Here is a 22,859-nt window from a genome sequence, read left to right as displayed (position 1 = left end):
TTTGAGAAGATTACGTTTACAATTTATTTTTTTGAGTTACATGCTCGTGAAGTATTTCAAAGGGCTTTAAAGGCATAGTTTTTGTGTGTGGCAAAAGGTTTAGATTATCTCTTATATAAACTGTTTATATGACATTCCTAAAATTTATTCTGAGACTGTTAAGAAGGAATAGGTCTCTAACACATTTTAAGCCATTGGTTTTCATTTCTTTTAAATTAGTATTTGAACTTTGTTATTCTGAGATTGTGTCCTTAGAATATGAGCTTAGTAATAGATTTAAACTTGAAGTGGATACTTGTCTTGAATTGAATATGTCTATGCCCAAATACCCTTAAAATAAAGACGATATTCTAAGAAATTCTAAGTTGGGTTGTGAGAAACAGGTGCCCCTTCATAGTAATAGGGGAGTAGATAGTCATAGCTTACCTCAAAGGGAAGGAGGCTGCATTTTTGTACTTACCCTCCTCTCCTGTCTTGTTTTTCCCTCTCCTGGGATAGGTGGGTAGTCACATCCTGCCTTATCTAGAGCAGAGGGAAGCAGATACCCTTTATAGGTAATTTCCCCTTTAGGGTTCCTATAAGGCTTTCCTTGCAATCAAATATTTTCCTGAAGATCCAATACTAGGGTTTGACCTTATTACCATTGTTGGTATTATCAGGATTCCTCTCATTTTGAGACATCCAGAGGAATTACAATAATTGTTCTAATGGAGAAACCACTAATAAATATGTCACAGGTGGGGTCATCTTAGGTACCAGGATTTAAAATAAAATACTATTTTCTTGTTCAGTTGTATTATTTTCCGTGTTTATTTATATTGTTTTTAGCATTGATCAACTGTTTAACTTCACAGAAACATTATAGATTAAATAGACTTTTTTAAGTGCAGTGGTTTTTAAGTGCAATGTAATGTATTGTATAGTAGGAAAATTATTTCTTAGTCTAAGGAAACTACTAAAAATGAATTTCTGGAAAATAAATCGTTATTCCTTTGAAAAATATAGTGGCATGAAGGACAGTTTATGGCTTTATTTGCAAATACCTCAAGAGTTGGTTATCCTCTGTATGTACGTACATACACACATGCAAATGAATTTAGGTTTTACATATTAAAAAATAGACCTAATTTTTGTTTCAACTTACAGGGGTGGCACTGAATCAACAAGACAAGCAACTCAGTTGATCAATGCTCTGATCAAGGATCCAGACAAAGAAATTGATGAACTTATTCCAAAGAATCGTTTGAAAAGCTCCTCATCAAATTCCAAAATAGGGTCCTCAGCACCTACCACCACTGCTGCTAACAGTTCCTTAATGGGAATTAAAATGACGACTGTAGCTCTGTCATCAACATCTCAAACTGCCACAGCACTTACTGTGCCTGCAATTTCTTCTGCATCTACTCACAAAACCATTAAGAACCCAGTGAATAATGTGAGGCCTGGTTTTCCAGTTTCTCTTCCACTAGCATACCCTCCTCCACAGTTTGCACATGCTTTGCTTGCTGCTCAGACTTTCCAGCAGATCCGTCCACCAAGGTTGCCCATGACCCACTTTGGAGGTACTTTTCCACCAGCTCAATCCACTTGGGGTCCTTTTCCTGTCAGGCCTTTGAGCCCTGCCAGAGCTACTAACTCGCCTAAGCCTCACATGGTGCCTCGCCATAGCAATCAGAATAGCAGTGGTTCTCAGGTGAATTCAGCAGGTTCTTTAACTTCAAGTCCAACAACTACAACCAGTTCATCAGCTTCAACGGTGCCTGGTACATCTACAAATGGCAGTCCAAGTTCACCTTCCGTCAGAAGGCAGCTTTTTGTCACGGTTGTGAAGACATCCAATGCCACCACCACAACAGTCACAACCACAGCAAGCAACAATAGCACTGCACCCACAAATGCCACATATCCCATGCCTACTGCCAAAGAACACTACCCAGTATCATCCCCATCTTCCCCATCACCACCAGCCCAGCCAGGAGGGGTTTCAAGAAATAGCCCTTTGGATTGCGGAACAGCATCTCCAAATAAAGGGGCATCTCCCTCTGAACAGGAAGCAGGTAGTCCACCAGTAGTAGAAACAGCAAATAGTAGACCTTCAAACAGCAGCAGTTCTGGGAGTTCATCAGTTCATTCTACTCAGCAGCAACCTCCAGGATCTGTTTCTCAGGAGCCAAGACCACCTCTTCAGCAGTCTCAGGTTCCTACTCCAGAAGTTAGAATGACTGTTCCTCCTTTAGCAACAAGTTCTGCTCCAGTGGCAGTGCCTTCTACTGCCCCAGTGACTTACCCTATGCCTCAGACGCAAATGGGATGTTCCCAGCCCGCTCCTAAAATGGAAACCCCTGCTATTAGACCACCCTCTCATGGCACAGCTGCCCCTCACAAAAATCCAGCTCCAGTGCAAAATTCATCTGTTGCAGTCCTCAGTGTCAATCACATTAAAAGACCTCACAGTGTTCCCTCTTCTGTTCAGCTACCTTCGACCTTAAGTACACAAAGTGCTTGTCAAAATTCAGTACATCCAGCAAATAAGCCTATTGCTCCCAATTTCAGTGCGCCCTTACCATTTGGGCCCTTTAGCACATTGTTTGAAAACAGCCCTACTTCTGCTCATGCCTTCTGGGGAGGATCTGTTGTTTCATCTCAGTCAACACCAGAATCTATGCTGTCAGGAAAATCCTCATATTTGCCAAATTCAGATCCTTTACATCAGTCTGATACTTCCAAAGCTCCAGGTTTTAGACCACCATTACAGAGACCTGCTCCAAGTCCCTCAGGTAAGTTTGTATTTTCTGACATTCTGCAGCTGCTCATTTATACAAGTGATGTAAAAACTCATAGTTATTTCTAATATTTTTACTCTGACTGGGCCAGGTGGACAGAGATTGCTGTACTTATTTAACTCAAATATTTTAATCTTTTTTGAAGTACAGTGGATTTTATTTTGAATTTCCCATAAGTTATCAGGCATATTTTTCTCTCAAAGTAAAAAAGTCTCTTCTGTTTTAATTTAATAAAATAATGCCATCAAAAATTTGCTTTTATTTCAAATAAAATATAATTAACAACAGAATTTTAAATTTTGAATTTATTTCATTGTTTTTAAAATAATGAGAAAAGTATACAAGTGCATAGTTTGTTTTTTTTGTTTATTTTCTTAATAAAGAGGAATGAATGTGTTTTGTTTTTTTAAATCCTCACCAGAGGATGTTTTCTCCATTGCTTTTCAGAGACTGAAAGGGGGAGAGAGTGAGCGAGAGAAACATCAGTGTGAGAGAGATACATCTATTGGTTGCCTCCCATATGCGCCCTGACCAGGGCTAGCGATGTAGCCTACAACTGAAGTACATGCCTTTGACCAGAATTGAATCCAAGACCCTTCAGTCCTTGGGCCGATGCTTTAAACCACTGAGCCAAACTGACTAGGGCTACAGGTGCATAGTTTAATGGGCTATTAAAGTTAAATTGAAGATTTATTTTAGTCAAACTGTGCATGACGTGTCTAGTACTTATTTACCCTATACTGGAAATTTGTTCCTTTAACCACATTCCTCCATCCGCCCCCCTCCCAAATTGATCTCTTTTTCTACTGTTTATTTTTAAATTCCACGTATAAGTGATATTCACAGTATTTGTCTTTTCCTGACTTATTTCACTTAGTATAATTCCCTCAAGGTCCACCCATGTAGCAAAAAATGGCAGGATTTTCTCTTTTATGGCTGAATAATATTCATATATATCTTATAATCTCTATTCATTTATCTGCCAATTGGACATTATGAACATGGGATTGCAGATATCTTTTTGAATTAGTTTTTTTGTTTGTTTCTGTTGGATATATTCTCAGAAATGGAATTGCTGGATCTGTATGGTAGTTCTGTTTTCAGATTTTTGAGGATCCTCCATACTGTTTTCCTTAGTGACTGTAAGCTGGCCATATTTTAATAAGCACAAGTCTCTAGTGGCTACCGTAGTAGACTGTACAAATATTGAACACATACATTATCATAGAAAGTTCAGTTAGTACTGATATTTATAGAGTATATTTGTGAGTGCTTTATTTTTTTTAACTATTTACTTTGAAGTAAATTTAGATTTATAGAAGAGTTCTATAATTAGCGCAGCATCCCCTAATGTAAACATCCATGTAACCATGGTACATTTATTAAAACTAAGAAATTAATATTGGTATAAGATAATTAAACTGCATGCTTTAATCAAATTTCATCATTTTTTTCCAATGATATCTTTTTTTCTGTTGCAGTGTTTAATCCAGAATACCAAGTTGCTTTTAGAGCTATGTATGAACATTTCAAGTAGTTAAAGATAATCCATGGTAACGATAGATAAACTGTGGTCCATGTGCCAAATATGGCCTGCTGCCTGTTTTACCTTTGTAAAAGAATAATATTAGTGACGTAAAAAAATGGGAAAGTCTAATTTTAGTGTTCATAAAGTTTTGTTGAAACACAGCCATGCCCATTCACTTAATATTGTTATAGCTGCTTTCATGCTCTAATGACAACCTAAAAATATTTACTATTTAGCCCTTTACAGAAAGGTTGCCAACCTGATCTGTATTATTAAAGATAAGGCATTCTGCAACAAAAAATTTCTAAATTTAATGAGAACTGAATGTTGTTTTTACCTATTTCTATAACATGTAACTGTAATGTAATGAACATTTACATCAGTAAATAATTCCTTGCCTGGAGGTTCATTGAAATATTTATGTGTACTTTAAAAAACAATTTCTCTTGTACTAAAACAATAGAATCTAAAATTTGATTTTAAAAGATCATCATATACTAATGCATTGGAAATGCAAGATTTAGGGGATGGTGTACAATTGATGAAAGTGAAAATTAGTATTGAAGTTTAACTTGAGAGTCCATTCATTAGAAAAGAATTCACTAGATTCAGGTCAAAACAGGCATGTCTGCCTTTACAGCTACTCCACTGTTACTACACCCAAGAAAATTAACGTTAATTCAGTAATAGCACCAAATATACAGTACCTTCATCCCAAATATATCCTTTATCCCTATATATATGGGGTTTTTTTCCTTTTAATCAAAAATCAAGGTTCACAGATTGCTTTTCACTGTTAAATCTCTTTACTCTCCCCCAGTATAAAACATCTCACTACTTTTCTTTTTTCTTGACGTTGAATCCTGTGAAGAGTCCAGTTGTCCTAAAAAATGTCCCACATTTCAGATTCATCTGTTTCTTCAGTCCATTATTACATTCAAGTCAGACATTTCTGGCAGGAACATCAAATAGATGGTGTTTTTAACCTCACACTGCGTTACATTTCAGGAGGCACTCAGTGACAGATTGCCCCACTGTTGGCTACAGAAAGTATGGTTACCTAGTTAAGGTGCTAATCATCAGACCTCTCTGTTGCAGTACAGCTACAGCCTTTTCTTTTCCCCCCGTAGTTTTCTTCTTGGGACTTCATTTTTTTTATTGTACCTTTAGGTTCACAGCAAAATTGAGAGAAAAGTATAGAGATTTTTTATATACCCCCTGTATCCACAAAGGCATAGCCTCTCCCATCAACATCCTCCACCAGAGTGAAACATTACAATTGATGAACCTATATTAACACATCCTTATTAAAGTCCTTAATTTACATTAGGGTTCACTCTTAGTGATGTATATCTGTGGGTTTGAACAAATGTATAATGATCAGGGTCCACAATTATAGTGTCATACAAAGTATTGTCAGTGTGTAAAAAAAATCCTCTGTAGCCCGGCGGGGCATGGCTCAGCAGTTGAGCATCGACCTAGGATCCAGGAGATCTCAGTTTGATTCCTGGTCAGGGCACATGCCCGGGTTGCAGGCTTGATCCTCAGTTGCAGGTATGCAGAAGGCAGCTGATCAGTGAGTCTCTCATCATTGATGTTTCTCTCTCTCTCCCCCTCTCCCTTCCTCTCGGAAATCAATAGATATATATATATTTTTTAATCCTCTGTGTTTTGCCTATTCATCCCTCCTTCCCCCTAAGTTGTATGTGTGTGTGTGTGTGTGGTGGGGGGGGGGTTAAGATTTTTCCTTGAGTTTTAGAGAGGAAGGGAGAGGGAGAGAGAGAAACATTGATTTGAGAGAACATCATTCGGTTGCCTCCTGCATTCCCCCCACCTGGGATAGAGCCTGCAACCCTGGCATGTGCCCTGACCTGGAATCTAACAGCCTTTTGGTGGATGGGATGGCACCCACCCACTGAGCCACACAGGCCAGGGCTTTCCCCTAAGTTTTTTAAAGATAAAAATTTTATGCAATTCCTTGGCCATTAAACTTGCTTAAATTCCAATGTTGATATTAAATCTACATTTATTTTATAATAACTAATAAAATTTCAAATATTATAATTCTATTTTTCTTGATAATTATTTTTGTAGTTAGGTTTTTAAAATAAATGGGGAAATGGTGAGTCAGTGGACGAAGAAGTAAGCAAGGGGACTTTTTTAATCTAAAATTTTTTTGGATATATTGGGGGCCTCTTGGAATTTTAAGTTTTTCCCTGATTGTTTTTCCTGGGGTGGGGTAACTTATAAATTATGATTATCTTTTACCTATAGGTATTGTCAATATGGACTCGCCATATGGTTCTGTAACACCTTCTTCTACACATTTGGGAAACTTTGCCTCAAACCTTTCAGGAGGTCAGATGTATGGACCTGGGGCACCCCTTGGAGGAGCACCCACAGCTGCTAACTTTAACAGACAGCATTTTTCCCCACTTAGTTTGTTGACCCCATGTTCATCAGCATCAAATGGTGAGTAATATACACTGTAATTTCAATAAGAAGAGTTTACATGTATATTTTCTTGTTTTATTTTTAATTGATTTTAAGGAGAGAGGAAGGGAGAGGGAGAGACAGAGAGAGACCTCGATCTGCTACCTACTGCATGCCTCCTACTGGGAATTACGCCCATAACCCAGAGGTGTGCCCTGATCATGAATCGAACTAGCAACCTCTCGGGTGCATGGGACAATACTCAACCGTGAACTACACCAGCTAGGGCAACATGTATGTTTTCTTAAAAACAAAATGATTTTAAGTTTTTCAAGGTTCAGAATTTTTAACTTTTAAACCTTATAATTTTTTTTAAAATATGTTTTTTATTGATTTAAGAGAGAGAAAAGGAGAGGGAGAGAGAGATAGAAACATCAATGATGAGAGTCATTGATTGGCTGCCCCCTGCACACCCCCTGCTGGGGATTGAGCCCACAACCCGGGCATGTTCAATTCCTGACCGGGAATTGAACTTGGATCTCCTGGATCATAAGTTGATGCTCAACCACTAAGCTACACCGGCCGGGCAAACCTTACCATAATTTTAATACTATAAAAATGTAATTGGGCCCTGGTCAGGTGGCGCTCAGTTGGTTGGAGCATCGTTCCGTACACCAAAAGGTTGTGGGTTCGATCCTGGATCGGGGCATATATGGGGTGCAACCAGTTGATGTCTCTCTCTCCCTTTCTTCCTTTATCTAAAATCAGTAAACATATCCTTGTGTGAGGATTTAATTTAATTTTTTCTTTTTATATCTTTATTGATTTCAGCGGGGAGGGTGAGGGAGAGAGAGGAGAGGAGAGAGAGAGAGAAACATCAATGATGAGAGAGTCTCCTGCATGCCCCCGACTGGAGATCAAGCCCACAACCCGGGCGTGTGCCCTGACCAGGAATTGAACCTCGATCTCCTGGATCCTAGGTTGATGCTTAACCCCTGAGCCACACCCGGCTGGGCATTGGTGAGGATTTTAAAATAGGTAAAAATGTAATATGATTTCACATTATCAGATGTGTATTTTTAACTAGTCAGATTTTGGGAGCAGTGGTTAGATTTTTAAACTAAGGAAGATCAGTCATAAATACAGTATTCAAGTCATATTAAGAGCATTCTGTAGTAAGGTTATTGGGTTTTTGTGTTTGTGGTTTTCAGTATTTTGTGTGTGAGGATAAAGACATTAAATTACTTTTCCCTTGAAATTTAGTACAAATCTTTTTTTTTTTAATTCTTACTGGAGGATTTTTTTTCCTTTGCTTTTCAGAGAGCGTGAAGGGTGGGGGGATGTGAGAGAGACACATCGATTGGTTGCCTTTCACATGTGCCCCAACTGGGGCCAGGGATGGAGCCTGCAACCAGAGTTAGGTGCCCATGATTGGAGTCGAACCCAGCTCCTTTCAGTCTGTGGGCCTACACACTAACCACTAAGCCAAACTGGCTATGGTGAGAACCATTTTTTTAAACTGCAAATTTCTTCTTAGTGTTAGAACCCAGGTAATAGAGCCTGGTTAACTGGATGAACGTGTTAAGAAAAAAAAATTTTAATATTTAAGAGATGCATATCAAAGTACATTGCTGGCTCTGGTCAGGTAGCTCAGTTGGTTAGAGCACCGTCCTGATACTCCAAGGTTGGGCATTCAATCCCCAGTCAGGGAACATACAGGAATCAGCCAATGAATGCATAAGTAAGTGGAACAACAGATCAGTGTTTCTCTCCCTCCCTTCTTCCCCCTCTCCCTCTTTTTTCTTCTCTCTAAAATCAATCAATAAATTAAAAAAAATTTTTTAAGTACATTGCTAGTTAAAGCATTGAAGTAAGTTGTGAATTTACATGCTGTATACTTTTTCTAGTGTTTGTCAAATAATGACTGTCAAAAAGAAGGAATATTGATTATCCTTGCACAGATGTCTCTAAATGAAAAGAAATGGTTTAAGACAGAATTCAAAGTGATTGTGATAGAACCATGCCAGAAATAATGTAAGAAGTAGGAAAATAATGTATCAGTATAAGAAGAAAGTAATAGACCCTTCAGTTAAAAGGCAAATCGATTTCAGATACATCTTAAGTTTTACTTAGGACAGTTTTTTGTGTTTTTTTTTTTAGTAGTATGGATAAGCAATTCTAAAACTATATGAGATATACTGTAGGATTGAGAAAATGAATAAATATCCTGATGAAGATGTAATCTGGGATTCTCACTGTGGGAAGACAGTAATGTGGAAATGGGGTAAGGCAAGGAAAAGTAGATGGAATTAGATTGGAATTAGAGGATCAATGTGAGCTCATGAGTTTTCAATTACATATGTATTAGATTGAATCATAAAATTGCCATTTTTCCCCCTAGCTCTGTCTACTGAAAGCAGTGAATCTTAAGTAGCAATGAGCATATCCAGTGTCTAGATCTTTCTTTTAAATATTTTTTTCCAGTGAAAGATGCTAGAGCTTCTTGGAGAAATAGCTAGTGCATAGAAAGTATAAGGGGAGCTTTATCGTGTCAGAAAGTCTTGGAGTGTCATCAGAAAGTAATTAAGGATTCAGAATGCTAGGGACATGTCAGGAGATAGGAGACAGCTTGAAGGGTCCCACTGGCCAAATCTAGGACAATTTGACCACCAAAATGAATAATGGCAGTTCATTGGATAAAGCAATCCATGAGTCCATAATGATTATAAATAAAATTTTTAAGTGCAGGAGGAGAGAACACTGTTCCTTAGAGCATAACAACTCATAAGTGTACAAGGAATTGATAGTCATCATTTAGCAACTATTAGAATGGTTGGTTCAGGCAAGATCCTCAGACTTTTTCCTGTAATAATGAACTTTTAACTAGTTTGCATTTTCCTTATATAAATCTAAATATTGTTGCTTTTTAATGACCGTTTAGTTTGTTTTTTCTGACTCCTGCTCTTCTTTAGGCAGTCTGTTCATATGGATATAATTTTGTATTTTTATTTGTTTATAGTAGTTTTTTGAAATTTTTGTTTTCAGTATTTATCTAGGTATTTATCTTAAAAATTCCATTCTGAATAGTGTTGTAGAACTAACTGCAGAAACATGACTCATTTTTTACAATACATTTAACTGTACTTGAACAGACACTATCACATTTCTTCAGACATTCCACTCCTCTTTCTCCCTCTCTGTAGGACATGTTATTAGGACCATGGTAAGTCAAGTTGGGAATGTGGTGGACACAACCTTCTTCCTTTAAAAAAAAAGTAAAAGAAAGCAAAGAACCATTTCTTGAGGCCCCACAAAAACAGATTGATGATGTCACCTGAGGTCACCTGAGGCCTTATCCCACTCAAACTGCTAAGATCTATCCTACCAACACTCAGCCAGTTCGTACATTGATTACTGATCACTGGCTCTGGTGGTTTGAGTTTCAGTCCTTGGCAGATGTAGTCAGTGGGCCATTTTGACATTCAGTCTTATAAAACTTGTCAGATCAAAAAGCAGTAAACATTAAAATTCTGAAAGGAAGAAACTAATTTTACATTCAGTACACATGTATATATGAGTATAGTTGAAATAATATATTTACACAATACTTATCCTTATAATGTATGTTTCACAGTCGTATTTTTTTTTCTTCACTTTATTTATTTATTTTTTAAATGTATCTTTATTGTTGAAAGTATTACAGATGTCCTCCTTTTTTCCCATTTACCCCCACCTCCTGCACACTGGTATTTTCTATTCTGTTTTCTTTAACCTTTAAAAATTTTTATGCTAGTCATGACTAACCACATTCATCTCATGATCTACTGTAGTTTAGTAAACACTGAATGAAGAAAAGAGTGGAATTTCCTGCAGGAGCACTTTTTCAATTTGTAAGGCACATTCCTCTTTCAATTTGAATTCAGGACCCTGTTGTCATTTCAAAACTGAAGTGTATTTACCGTGAAGCCAGTGAAGCTTAAGCTTCAGAGTACCTCATTAGAAGGGGCCCTGCCAAGATCCTGTACTAATTTTGTATTCTTTTTCTGAAAAAGGATCCCAGAATTGTCTAAGGCCCCACAAAACTTCTAAAAACCTGTTTTTTCTCCAGTATATTAGCTGGCATATTTTAAAACAACATGGCTCTGAATTAGATTTTTGCTGTTTTCTAAGCAAAGAAATTATAAGAGAGACAAGAGAAGAAATGACAATAATTAGGCTCTTTCCATGGTAAGGAATATAGATCTACCCAAGGAATCTCAAGGAAAATGGTGTTTTCTTTAAGGCGATTCAGGGACATTTTCAGAACCATCATGGGTTTAGGATAGCTATTTTCTCCCTCTCTTTCTTTAGAGAACTCAGTCTGTTTTTTGTGAGTCTCTTGTTTACTGTCTTTACACCTAGGCTTCTGTAGATAGTTCTCAAAGATTCAGTTCAGTTGACCAGTTTTTCTCTGTTTATTAATTGCATCTTCCTGAATGAGGAGTATGATTGGCTCAGCTCATATTTTCAAGTCAGGACATGTCAGTCGTAGATTGCTGGCTAGCCTGAAATGGATCATTATTTAGTCAGATACTTGTTAGTCCAGTAAACCTTCAGGGAAAAAGCAGAAAACAGTCATGTGATAAAAACTATGATTAGTTCAATGGCAGAATCTGTGAAAAGGGGAAATGTCTAAATGGGCAGGTCAGCAGGCAAGCCTAGTTATTCTGTTCATTTAAACAGAATGTTGGAGAGTTGGTCTTATTTTACTTTGCTTTTGTTTTTGGAAGGATACAGGAAAGAGAAACTAGATCCCAGAGGTTAGGGCAGGCTCCTGGGGATGGGCCTGGGGGAAGGTAAGGTTCACTCATCCCTCTTTCTGACCATCCTTCCTGCCTACTTCTTTTGACTATGTCTTGGTGTTAGTTGTTCCGGGTTGATTTTTCACAGATATGTAATTGTGCCTTTTCAGTACATAGTTTAAAAAACAATAAACAAAACTTTGTTTATCCCTTGTGTTTATACCATCTTGTGTTCCTTATAGTTGAATTTAGTTTTTATTGTCTACAAGATGTTAATGATCCATACCTATTTCATATAATAACTTTCTATGAAATTTGACTGCAGTTCTATTGTGCTTTACAGTTTTAAATGAAATGAGTTTTCCTGAACTTAGAGAAGGTATATGTGAATCAGGATATGTTTTCTAGCTTAAAGGTGCCAGAATTCCCTCTTTTAGGGAAGTGTGCAAAAACACAGCTTTATGCTTCATTAAATCTGCTGGCTTTGTTGTCCTTACCCACCACCCCTACCCCATCTGCCCTACTCTTGACGGGATGTTCCCTTTGCTTCTCTTCCTTTCCTGCTCAGTTTGAAATCTGTTCCCAGAAGTTTCTTATCAGTATGACGCTTTATACTGGAAGGAGGCTTCAGCAGGTACTTTGGAAAGTTCAGAGGACTCATACTGTGCTAGCTTTTTTTTAATTTAAATATGTTTTTATTGACTTCAGAGAGAGGAAGGGAGAGGGAGAGAGAGAGAGGAACATCAATGATAAGAGTCAATGATGAGAGTCACTGATCGGCTGCCCCCTGCACACCCCCTACAAGGGGATTAAGCCCCCAAGTTGGGCATGTGCTCTGACCAGGAATCGAACCGTGGCCTCCTGGATCATAGATCGACCCTCAACCACCCAGCCACTCCGGCTGGGCTGTACCAGCTTTTTTGCAATCACCCACCCACACGTAGGCAGAACTCTCCCAGTTTCACCTGCTGTTCTCATACTGGCCTGCCCTGCTTTCCTTTTGAGTTCCTTTGAGTGCTTTGTGTTTCTCATATTCTCCTGTTCTTAGGTCTGGAGTATTGTTGCCTTCTCCACAGATGCTGATACTACATAAGTCTTAAAGCTGTTGGTGATTTGTCCCCATTCACTTGTATCTTTGGATTCATTTGGATATGTTGTCTGTTTTGTTTTATATGTTACCCATGGGTGGTTGGTGTTTTGTTCCTTTTTTTTTTTTTTTTTTGGCCTTGCTAACTTAGTGGTTTTTATTTTATGGGAGGGTTTGGGAAGAATCAAAACCTGTGCTACTGCCATCTCCATCACCCTAGATTTCCCTCTTATCCCAGTATAATTTTAAGGTAAATGTTCAAATATTTAAAAGACACTTACGTGGCTTTTACATTTTTTAATGATTTGTTAAAAGTAAATGCTGTCAAGTAATACTAGTGGATCCATGATCACAGGAGGTATACTTTAATTTGTCATTAGAGGGTAATAGTTTTCTTGGTTTACTTTTACAGATAGTCCCATCATGCTTCATGTTTTTTGGTCCCAAATAATAACAATATTCTGTATAATAAGTTATAATTTATGAAGTACTTTAACATTCACTTTTTAGTTAATAGTCACTACAACTTATTGATAGATGGTACTATCAATTTAACTGAAAATAGACCTCTGCAAGCACTATTAATACGGACTTGATCTACACAGTACTTCCCAGTCTATATGATTCTAAAATATATATAAGAAGTCTTTTTAAGACCTGTACTCATAAAATTATAGGACATTGCAAAAAGAGATAGAGGAAGATATAAACAAGTGGAAGAATATACCGTGTTCATGGATTGGAAGAATTAACATCATTAAAATGTCCATACTACCCAAAGCAATCTATAAATTCAATGCAATCCCTATTAAAATACCAACAGCATCTTTCACAGATCTAGAACAGACACTTCAAAAATTTACGTGGAACCAAAAACCCCAAATAGCCACAGCAATCTTGAGAAAGAAGAACAAAGTTGGAGGGAATCACAAGACCAGATATCAAGTTATACTACAAAGCCACTATAATCAAAGCCTGGTATTGGTACAACGGGCATATAGATCAGTGGAACAGAACAGAGAACCCAGGAATTGACCCACGCCATTATGGTCAGTTGATCTTTGACAAAGGAGGCAAGAACATACAATGGAGTAAAGACAGTCTCTTCAATAAATGGTGTTGGGAAAATTGGACAGGTACATGCAAAAAAAATGAAACTAGACCACCAACTTATACCATACACAAAAGTAAACTCAAAATGGATAAAAGACTTAAATGTAAGGCATGAAACCATAAAAATCCTAGAAGAAAACATAGGCAGCAAAATCTCAGATATCTCTCGTAGCAGTGTTTGCCAATACATCTCCTAGGGCAAGAGGAACAAAGGAGAAAAACAAATGGGACTACATCAAAATAAAAAGTTTCTGCACAGCAAAAGAAACCATCAACAAAACGAAAAGGAAGCCCACTGTATGGGAGAACATATTTGCTAATGACATATCTGATAAAGGGTTAATATCCAAAATATATAAGGAACTCATACAACTTAACAAAAGGAAGACAATCCAATTTAAAAAGTGAGCAAAGGACCTAAATAGACACTTCTCCAAAGAGGACATACAGATGGCCAAGAGACACATGAGAAAATGCTCAGAGTCGCTAATCATCAGAGATGCAAATTAAAACCACAATGAGGTGTCGCCTCATGCCTGTCAGAATGGCTGCCATCAACAAACAAGTGCTGGCGAGGGTGTGAGAAAAGGGCACCCAGTACACTGCTGGTGGGAATGCAGACTGGTGCAGCCACTGTGGAAAATAGTGTGGAGTTTCCTCAAAAAATTAAAAATTGAGTCCTTCATGGCATGGCTCAGCAGTTGAGCACCTACCTAGGATCTAGGATATTGCGTTTCTATTCTCGGTCAGGGCACATACCCGAGTTGCGGGCTTGGTCCCCAGTTGGGGGGCGTGTGGGAGGCAGCCAATCAATGACCACTCTCTCATCCTTGATGTTTCTATCTCTTTCTCTCCCTCTCCTTTCCTCTCTCTGAAATCAATAAAGATATATTAAAAATCAAAATTAAAAAATAATTAAAAATTGAACTGCCATTTGACCCAGTGATCCCACTTCAAGTCACCAATCAGAAAGGACTTATGCATCTCTACGTTCATAGCAGTGCAGTTTACTATAGCTAAGATCTGGAAACATCCCAAATACCCATCAGTAGATGAGTGGATAAAAAAGCTGTGGGACAGCCCAGCCGAGCGTGGCTCAGTTGTTGAGCATCGACCTAGGACCCAGGAGATCGCAGTTCAGTTCCGGGTCAGGGCACATGCCTGGGTTGCGGGCTCGATCCCCAGTGGGAGGTGTGCAGGAGGCAGCCCATCAATGACGACTCTCTCATCATTGATGTTTCTATCTTTGTCTCCCTCTCCCTTTCTCTCTGAAATCAATAAAGATACATATATGTTTTTAAAAAGCTGTGGGATATTTCCACCATGGAATACTATGCAGCTGTAAAAAAGAAGGATCTCTTATCCTTTGGGACAGCATGGAGAGAACTGGAGAATATTATGCTAAGTGAAATACGCCAGTCAGAGAAAGACAAGTACCACATGATCTCACTCATATGTGGAATGTAACACACAAAATAAATTGGTGAACAAAATAGATCCAGAGACATAGAAGCATGGAACAGACTGAGGGATCTCAGAGGGAAGGTGGGAAGGGGGAGTGGGTGGGGAGAGATTAATCAAAGAACTTACAGGTTTATAAGCATTACCCGTGGACACAGACATTGGTATGGGGAAGGTGTGGGGGTGGAGTGGATGTGAGGTGGAGAAGATCAGTGAGCAGTGAAAAGGGGACATTTGTAATACTTTCAACAATAAAGATTTCTTAAAAAGTCTTTCAAAACATATTCAGGCTAATAATAATACTGAATTTTTTTGTCTTCAGAATTTATGGAAAAGTACCTCGGGAAATATACTTTCATGCCTGCATACTTACTGTAGAGAGGGAGATTATTGCAGATTTATTAGCTACCTAAGTCCCTTTGGATAAGTACACACACACAAACACAATACAGTAAAGAGAAAGTTGAGTAATGAGGCATAGCCTTTTCTTGTGGGTTCTTTTTTTCCGATTACAGTTTATATTCAATATTACTTTGTATTAGTTTCAGGTATACAGGATAGTGTCTTGGTATTTTATAAGCATATTAAGATTCTGTGAAGTCCTGATTTAAAGAAACTTATTTTTTTCTTCAGCTAACTTTTCCAGACTTGCTAGAATCCCTCTTTTTTTTTCATCATAGCATACCAAGGGACGTGCCAGTATAGGTGTGCCTTTCCCCACCTCCATTTTGTTGTGTTTGGTTTTGTTTTGTTTTTTTAAATTTAAACATTGTCTTCTCATTGCTCTGGTGTTACATTTTACTCAGTGTCAAGAATTGTTCATTTAAATATTATTTAGTTTAATGGTTCTATTACATGTGTAGTTGCAGCATTCACATTTTTCACATTCAACTATCAACTAAATGGGAAAACTGCGCCAGATTTAAAAATGACTATGAAGTCATGGCTTTAACCAAATTTTCATATGCATAATTTACTATTTAAGCATTATCTTCATACTTTACTTTTCCTCAGAATGCATATTTAAGGTATCTTTAGAATTTAAGATTTGGTTTTACAAAATTACATGCTCTGTAGATGACATGTATACTATTTCAAAATATTTTTTTCTCTAGATTCTCCTGCACAGTCAGTATCCTCCGGAGTACGTGCACCTTCTCCTGCCCCATCATCAGTTCCTTTAGGGTCAGAAAAGCCCAACATCGTCTCTCTGGACAGAAAAGTTCCAGTCCCCATTGGGACTGAACGTTCTGCACGTATCAGGCAAACTGGAACTTCAGCTCCATCTGTTATTGGGAGTAATTTGTCCACATCAGTAGGGCATAGTGGCATCTGGTCCTTTGAAGGAATTGGTGGCAATCAAGGTATGATATGCTGTCCTGTTAAAGGAAATTAAGTTTATGCATTTAACTAAAATAAGCAGTAGTTAACATTTACAGTCATTCATAAAAGATGGGTAAACATATCTCTGTTTCGACTAATTACTTTTATTTAAGAGTTTAGAACATTTATTGTTCCCATATGATCTCCCATTGAATTTATCATTGCTTTTTGAAAATAGTCTAATGTAGGCATATTCTTTTCTTCATTGCATATTAAGAAAACGTTAATACTTCCTTTGGGACTCTTTAGCCTTTAGCTTATCTTAGCTTTTTTCTTTTGTTTTGTAACATAAAAGTGTTTAGGTTGTTTTATTAAGGTTATTATGTCACTACCTACAAACATAGAAATACTGCAGTAAATATATATATGAAATACTTCAGGTCATTATTCTGAAGGAATTCACAATTCACTGTAGAAAATAGTAGAAATATATAAATATTTTATTTTGCTGTCTTCTGATTTTAAATATCACCAAATTTTTTTTTTCTTGTTTTTCCCTCAGACAAAGTAGACTGGTGTAACCCTGGAATGGGAAATCCTATGATTCATAGGCCGATGTCTGATCCAGGAGTATTTTCACAGCATCAAGCAATGGAGCGAGACAGTACAGGAATTGTAACTCCTTCTGGTACATTCCATCAGCATGTTCCTGCAGGATACATGGACTTTCCTAAAGTTGGGGTAATGGTGATTTAAATAAATGTTATTATTTCCAAATGTTTTTCTTATTAGCCTTATTTCACTTTCAAGTAGATAATAAGCAGTGACTCTGGGGCTCTGCCCTATAATTTATAGGTCAAAATCTGGCTTAAATATAAATCCTAATTTTGTCTCAGTTGTTTAGAGAAATACTTTGGATATAGTAGGCGTATGTATAATCTAATGCTAGAAGAAATCATATAATGAAAAGTAATTTTTAGATTACATAGATAACTTAAACTTTTCCAAAATGAGGTCGTTTCGAATATTAATTTTAAAGCTATTGATTATATTGGAAAAAGTAAGTAGTAACTTGAATGAGCATATTTGTTTTCTCCTGTTTTAAGGGTATGCCTTTTTCTGTGTATGGAAATGCAATGATTCCTCCAGTAGCACCTATTCCAGATGGTGCTGGAGGAGCCATATTTAATGGCCCTCATGCCGCAGACCCCTCTTGGAACTCCCTGATAAAGATGGTTTCAAGCTCCACAGAAAATAATGGCCCTCAAACGGTAAGGCTGATCATTAAGTGAACATTTATTTAGTGTTTATTAGATGCTAAGGACAAATAGGATACAGGTAAATCATGGTAATGAGAGAGTATGGTAAATATAGGCAGCTGAGGAAATTGAGGGAAATTTAATATAGCTGGAATACAGCAGAGGGACGTAGAAAAGATAGTGGTTTGGGGCTAAAATTATGAAAGGCATAAAGTATTTCATTGGTCAGCAGATGGTAAGTTAAAGATTTTAAATTGCAAAGTGTTATAATTTTTTTTTCAAAGTGTTATAATTTTATATATCAAAATTCACTATATGAAAAGGGCCATCTAGAGGTTATTTATTGAAAGAATCATAAATGTCAAAACCATGTATAATTAGAACTGCAGATTCATAGACATGTTTGTATATTTTTAGCACTTTTTGGTGTGTTTAATAGTTTTGACTCATTTCCCTTCCAGAATCATTAATCTTTTTTTTTTTTTAATATATCTTTATTGATTTCAGAGAGAGGAAAGGAGAGGGAGAGAGAGAGAAACATCAATGATGAGAGAGTCATCGATCGGCTACCCCCTGCATGCCCCCAACTGGGGATCCATCCCGCAACCCAGGCATATGCCCCGACCAGGAATAAAACCCCGATTGCCTGGATCCTAGGTCGATACTCAACCGCTGAGGCACACCCAGCCGGGCCAGAATCATAAATCTTTATGTACTCAGATAATGGTTTTTAAAAAATGATGATAGATCCTATTTGAGGGATAATAGGAGAGGCAAGGAAACCAGTTGGTAAAAGTGGTTTATCATTGCTTGTCTTGATTGTTTCCAAGTATGTTGCAAATTAAATGAGATTTAGCTATTTTAATCCATAGTTAGAGTTTTATTTTAACCAAATATATGTTAAATACTTATTTAATAAAATGCATGTTTTTTATTCATAGGTGTGGACTGGACCCTGGGCACCTCACATGAACAGTGTGCATATGAACCAGCTTGGCTGATGAGGATCAGATTGTTAGCCTGCAGATTCCTTTTCATTCAGAGGAAATCACAAGTGGCCAGAAAAAAATTTTATGCTCCCAAATCATTCTACTGATGTGCTTGACTGAAGTGTGTAGGCTTTTTGCAGAAGAACTTACTAACTGACCTATTTTCTGTGAACATTTGTGACTGCCCATTCCCCATCATCATCCGTTTTACCTTAGTTAGCATTTTTCTTATCATTTTTCTTTTTTTCTCTCCCTCTTCCCCTTCGGACATAACTTTCTGTTGAAGCTGTTCTTTGGCTGGTTGGTATTAGTACTGTAAACTGCTTCTGAGCAAACACGGAAATTTAGCAAAATTATGTAAACTTGATCCTGAAGTTTTAGAATGGCAAATAAATGTACAATTGTTTACATAACAGAAAAGGCTAAGCAGAAAGTAAATTTCAATATGTCAGTATAGAGGCTCTACTTTATGTAGACTTAAATTAATGTGAGATATGTACCTTCATATTCAGAAATCTGGATGTTTCCTTCATACATTAAACTATTAATAAGCATAACTTTTCTGCTTGTGTAATTTAAGTATAAAGTAAAACAATGGGCATTATCAGTGGATGTTTCCCGACATTGGCTTTTTAAATACCCATCTTGCTCTCTTTTTGGAATTTGTTTGCAGCAAAGCACGTGTAGAAGAAATTTATTACTTTTCTATGTCTTTTTATTACCTTGTCACACTTAACTAATACACACTTCACTCTTCTCTCCTCACCTTTATCACTAATACCAGTGGAATTCTCTTACTGATCGTGAGATAATTTGTAAGCATTTTTAATGTAATGTCTGCTACAGAGACATGAAGCACCTTCATCATCTGCGATTTCTTCTAACCATAAAATATTTAGCCTTTCTGAGAATTTAAAAGCCTCCACTGGTTCCCAGTCAGCATATACAAGCTCTTAATATACTGTTTATTATTAAACAATTCAGTGTACTATTTTATATTGGATGATACTGATTCTTAACACTGGCTCTCCTAGTTATCAAGAGTCACTATAAAATTCCAATTTGAGTAATGTAGGGGAAAGTATTTCCCCCAATTTTAAAGGCTTCTTGTTCTCTATCCTTGTGTGTTATCAGTGAAAAGGACCAACAGCTAACTTGGAGCAAGTAATAAAAGAAATTTTCATTTGTTATGAAGACAATTCATGGTAGACGTGAATACACAGAGTACAAAATAAAGTCTTCTTTTAACCTGTTTATATAAGATACAGGGCACACTAAACTACTCAGCGGGATTTATCTATTCCATTCATTTGAAACAATAAATAATAACATATCCAAGAAGAATGTGTCCTACCCTGTCTCATATGGAAAAATAAACTTGTATGGTTGAAATGTAAAGAAAGTAATCATAAAAGTGAAGCAATGTATGTATCAACCTGGTTTTTTAATTAGACAAATTCCACAGTGGTGAAACAAACATTAACTAAAATTCAGATAAATCACCCAACATTGACAATATTAATAATGGTTCATTGGCTCTTCAAGTAAATGAAAAGGATTTTTTTTTTACTCTGGTATGAATAAAAAATAAAAAGATTTCTCAAACATAATTTGAGGTTTGTAAACAAACATACTTCTATAATTTAGGAGGGAGGTGGTCTTAAAATAGATAAATTTGTTTTTCTATCTATGATTGATAACCAAATTTAAAGGAAAAGCTAAATGAGACCCAACAAATACATACACAGCTATGAAATAAAATTGTAGCACTTTACTAAGAAAGGGGTGTAATGCTATTTAACAAAATGTTTTATATATGACTTTTTGGCACTACCGTATAATTATTGGTTAATTCCTTTCCTGTATTAACTAGAGTTTTCTAATTAAAATTATCCTGATAGATAACAGATACCACCAAATATTTATTACAACACGTGAGTTTTATTGATTCACGAAACAGTTTCTTAAAATGGGATATCTTACTTAAAAAAAAAAGAGAAAAATCCCTATATTTTCTTAACTTTAAAACTCTGGTACAGGGATATAAATTGGAATGCTCCATATTAAATTTTGGAGATTGGGCTTGTTAAGTACAATAGTATGCTTTTAGAACTCTGTACTAGGATCATTTTTCAAATACATTTTTTTATATTTCAGATGTAATTCAGTGCATTTTTATTTGAATAATAAAAAACATTATCTTTTGAGACCATACAGGTCTTTTTTTCCCACCTTTTGAAAGTATGTGGTATGTGTAATTGCAGTTTACCCAATATATTTCTTTTCTCTCTTTTAAGAAGTGACTTAATTCTTGGAAATAACACTAGGTTAGTTTGCACCTTAAATCCCAAAATAGTTAATATCGCAGTTACTGTGTAATCTGTTTATACTAACCATTTTATTTTAGAAATTATTTTGTTTACCTGTTCAAACAGAATCCCCACTTCATGCCTTTCAAACATATTTCAACATATTCACAAAAACTGATTTTGATATTTATTTGAAAGATTATTTTCCCTTTTTCTTGTTATTGCAAAGTTAAATCATTTTATTACTAACTGAAAATGACTTAGTCATTTATCTTCTCAGGAAAAAAAAATGGGGGTTGGGGATAGTTTACTAAATGATCTTGTTCTTTATGAAAATATCATTCCATCTTTCTTTTGATTCAAATGACCTAAATACACATTTCACAAAAATTTTCTACCCTATCTTCTACCCTGATTTATTAAAACAATACAAAGTGTTAGACTAAACAGAGAAACACAAGATCACAAAACCTCTTCAGATCCTCAGATTTATTCAATCTATTTTCATTTTGATGTTTTTCTAAAACATTCCCATGGATCAGGCATTACAGAACAGAACATGTAAAGCATGCCAAAACTTTTTAAAATAACATTTTAAAATCAAAATTATTTTGAAGTGATTAAAGGAAATACTAATGCACTATTTTAAGTCACTACACTATAGAGTCATTATTCCATTTTCTGCGGTAAGTGAACCTGTCCAGATTTTTCTTTAATATTAATGTGTGATATACTTATGTTATACTTTATAAGTTCTTGATGCTCCTGAGTCTCTTTGGGACTTATATTTATCCCATTGACAAATGCTTAAACAACACTCAAGGCGCTAGTGTTGTTAATTGTGAATTAACTGCTGTTAATTCCAGATGACTGGAATTCAGCATGACAACATCATTAGTGCTTTAATATAGCCTACTATGTTACACACCTTGGTTGATTGCAAAAATACCATCACTTGTATATTAGTAAGTGAATAGAGAGAAAAGTGGACCACTGTGGCTTTGACATAAGAATTCCTTCACAATGTGACAGTTGGAATACAGGACTAATAGATGGGTTGTAAGAGGTTTCTTACTCCTGTCTTTTGAAAGGTAAAAGCCCCATCTTGTATGCTGAGTGCTTGAGAACCAATCAGGAGGAAGATGGCAGAGGAGGACGCTTTTCAGTAATGAGAGAAATAAGCTAACTACATTAGGTAGCTTTGGTTTTGCAAAATAAGGCTTTAAAAAATAAAACCTTAAATCTGATTCTAGAGATCACTTTAACAATTGCTCGTGAAAATAACTTTTAAAGTTTCTTTTGTCAAACATTTCAGAAAGCATATTGGGAAATGAGATTTAACTATACATACACATACAGTTTGTAACGGCCTATATTCAGATTTTGAGCTCCATTCCTTTGTTCAGCACTGTGACGGGTAAGAATTTCAGAAGCTGAAGACAAAATTAAATACATACTCTGTGTTTAAGGAGCTTAAATAAAGTTTAAAAAATTAGTTGTGTGACAAAACTAATATTAAAGACAGGAATATAGGCTAATATTAAAATATGTTTTACTGTGTTGCACAAGTTCATTTGCAGAGTGTTAGAGTTGATATGATTTTCGTCTGCTTGCTCAATATCTGTGTGGTCGTTTTATTCTGTACTCTGCAACTCAAAAGATACAGGGCATCGCGCTGTTGGATGACTAGTACATGCACATTAGTGCTAACGCTTTTGTATTGGACTTAATAGTTGATATTTTCCCCCCAACATTCTCTATGAAGTAGATACCAAGTTCTGATCATCCCCATT

At 36.4% G+C, this 22,859-nt stretch overlaps 1 protein-coding gene across 6 annotated transcripts in view; it reads left to right on the top strand.

The window, feature by feature from the left end:
• ANKRD17 (ankyrin repeat domain 17) overlaps positions 1-20,969 on the top strand; it is a 159,026-nt gene extending 138,057 nt beyond the window's left edge. For all 6 annotated transcript variants that reach the window (XM_081150791.1, XM_081150788.1, XM_081150787.1 and 3 more), the window contains 6 exons: positions 1,147-2,777; positions 6,586-6,783; positions 16,302-16,550; positions 17,072-17,250; positions 17,616-17,780; positions 18,710-20,969. In XM_081150791.1, coding sequence (XP_081006917.1) covers positions 1,147-2,777; positions 6,586-6,783; positions 16,302-16,550; positions 17,072-17,250; positions 17,616-17,780; positions 18,710-18,769 — 2,482 coding nt within the window. In that variant the 3' untranslated portion in view covers positions 18,770-20,969. The remainder of the gene's footprint in view (positions 1-1,146; positions 2,778-6,585; positions 6,784-16,301; positions 16,551-17,071; positions 17,251-17,615; positions 17,781-18,709) is intronic.
• The last annotated feature ends 1,890 nt before the right edge of the window (positions 20,970-22,859 follow it).

This window comes from Miniopterus schreibersii (genome assembly GCF_964146895.1).
Source record: "Miniopterus schreibersii genome assembly, chromosome: 1".
In the NCBI taxonomy this organism is placed as follows: Eukaryota; Metazoa; Chordata; class Mammalia; order Chiroptera; family Miniopteridae; genus Miniopterus; species Miniopterus schreibersii.
The sequence above is the reverse complement of the archived record's forward strand: the minus strand, read 5'-3'. Positions and strand labels throughout refer to the sequence as shown.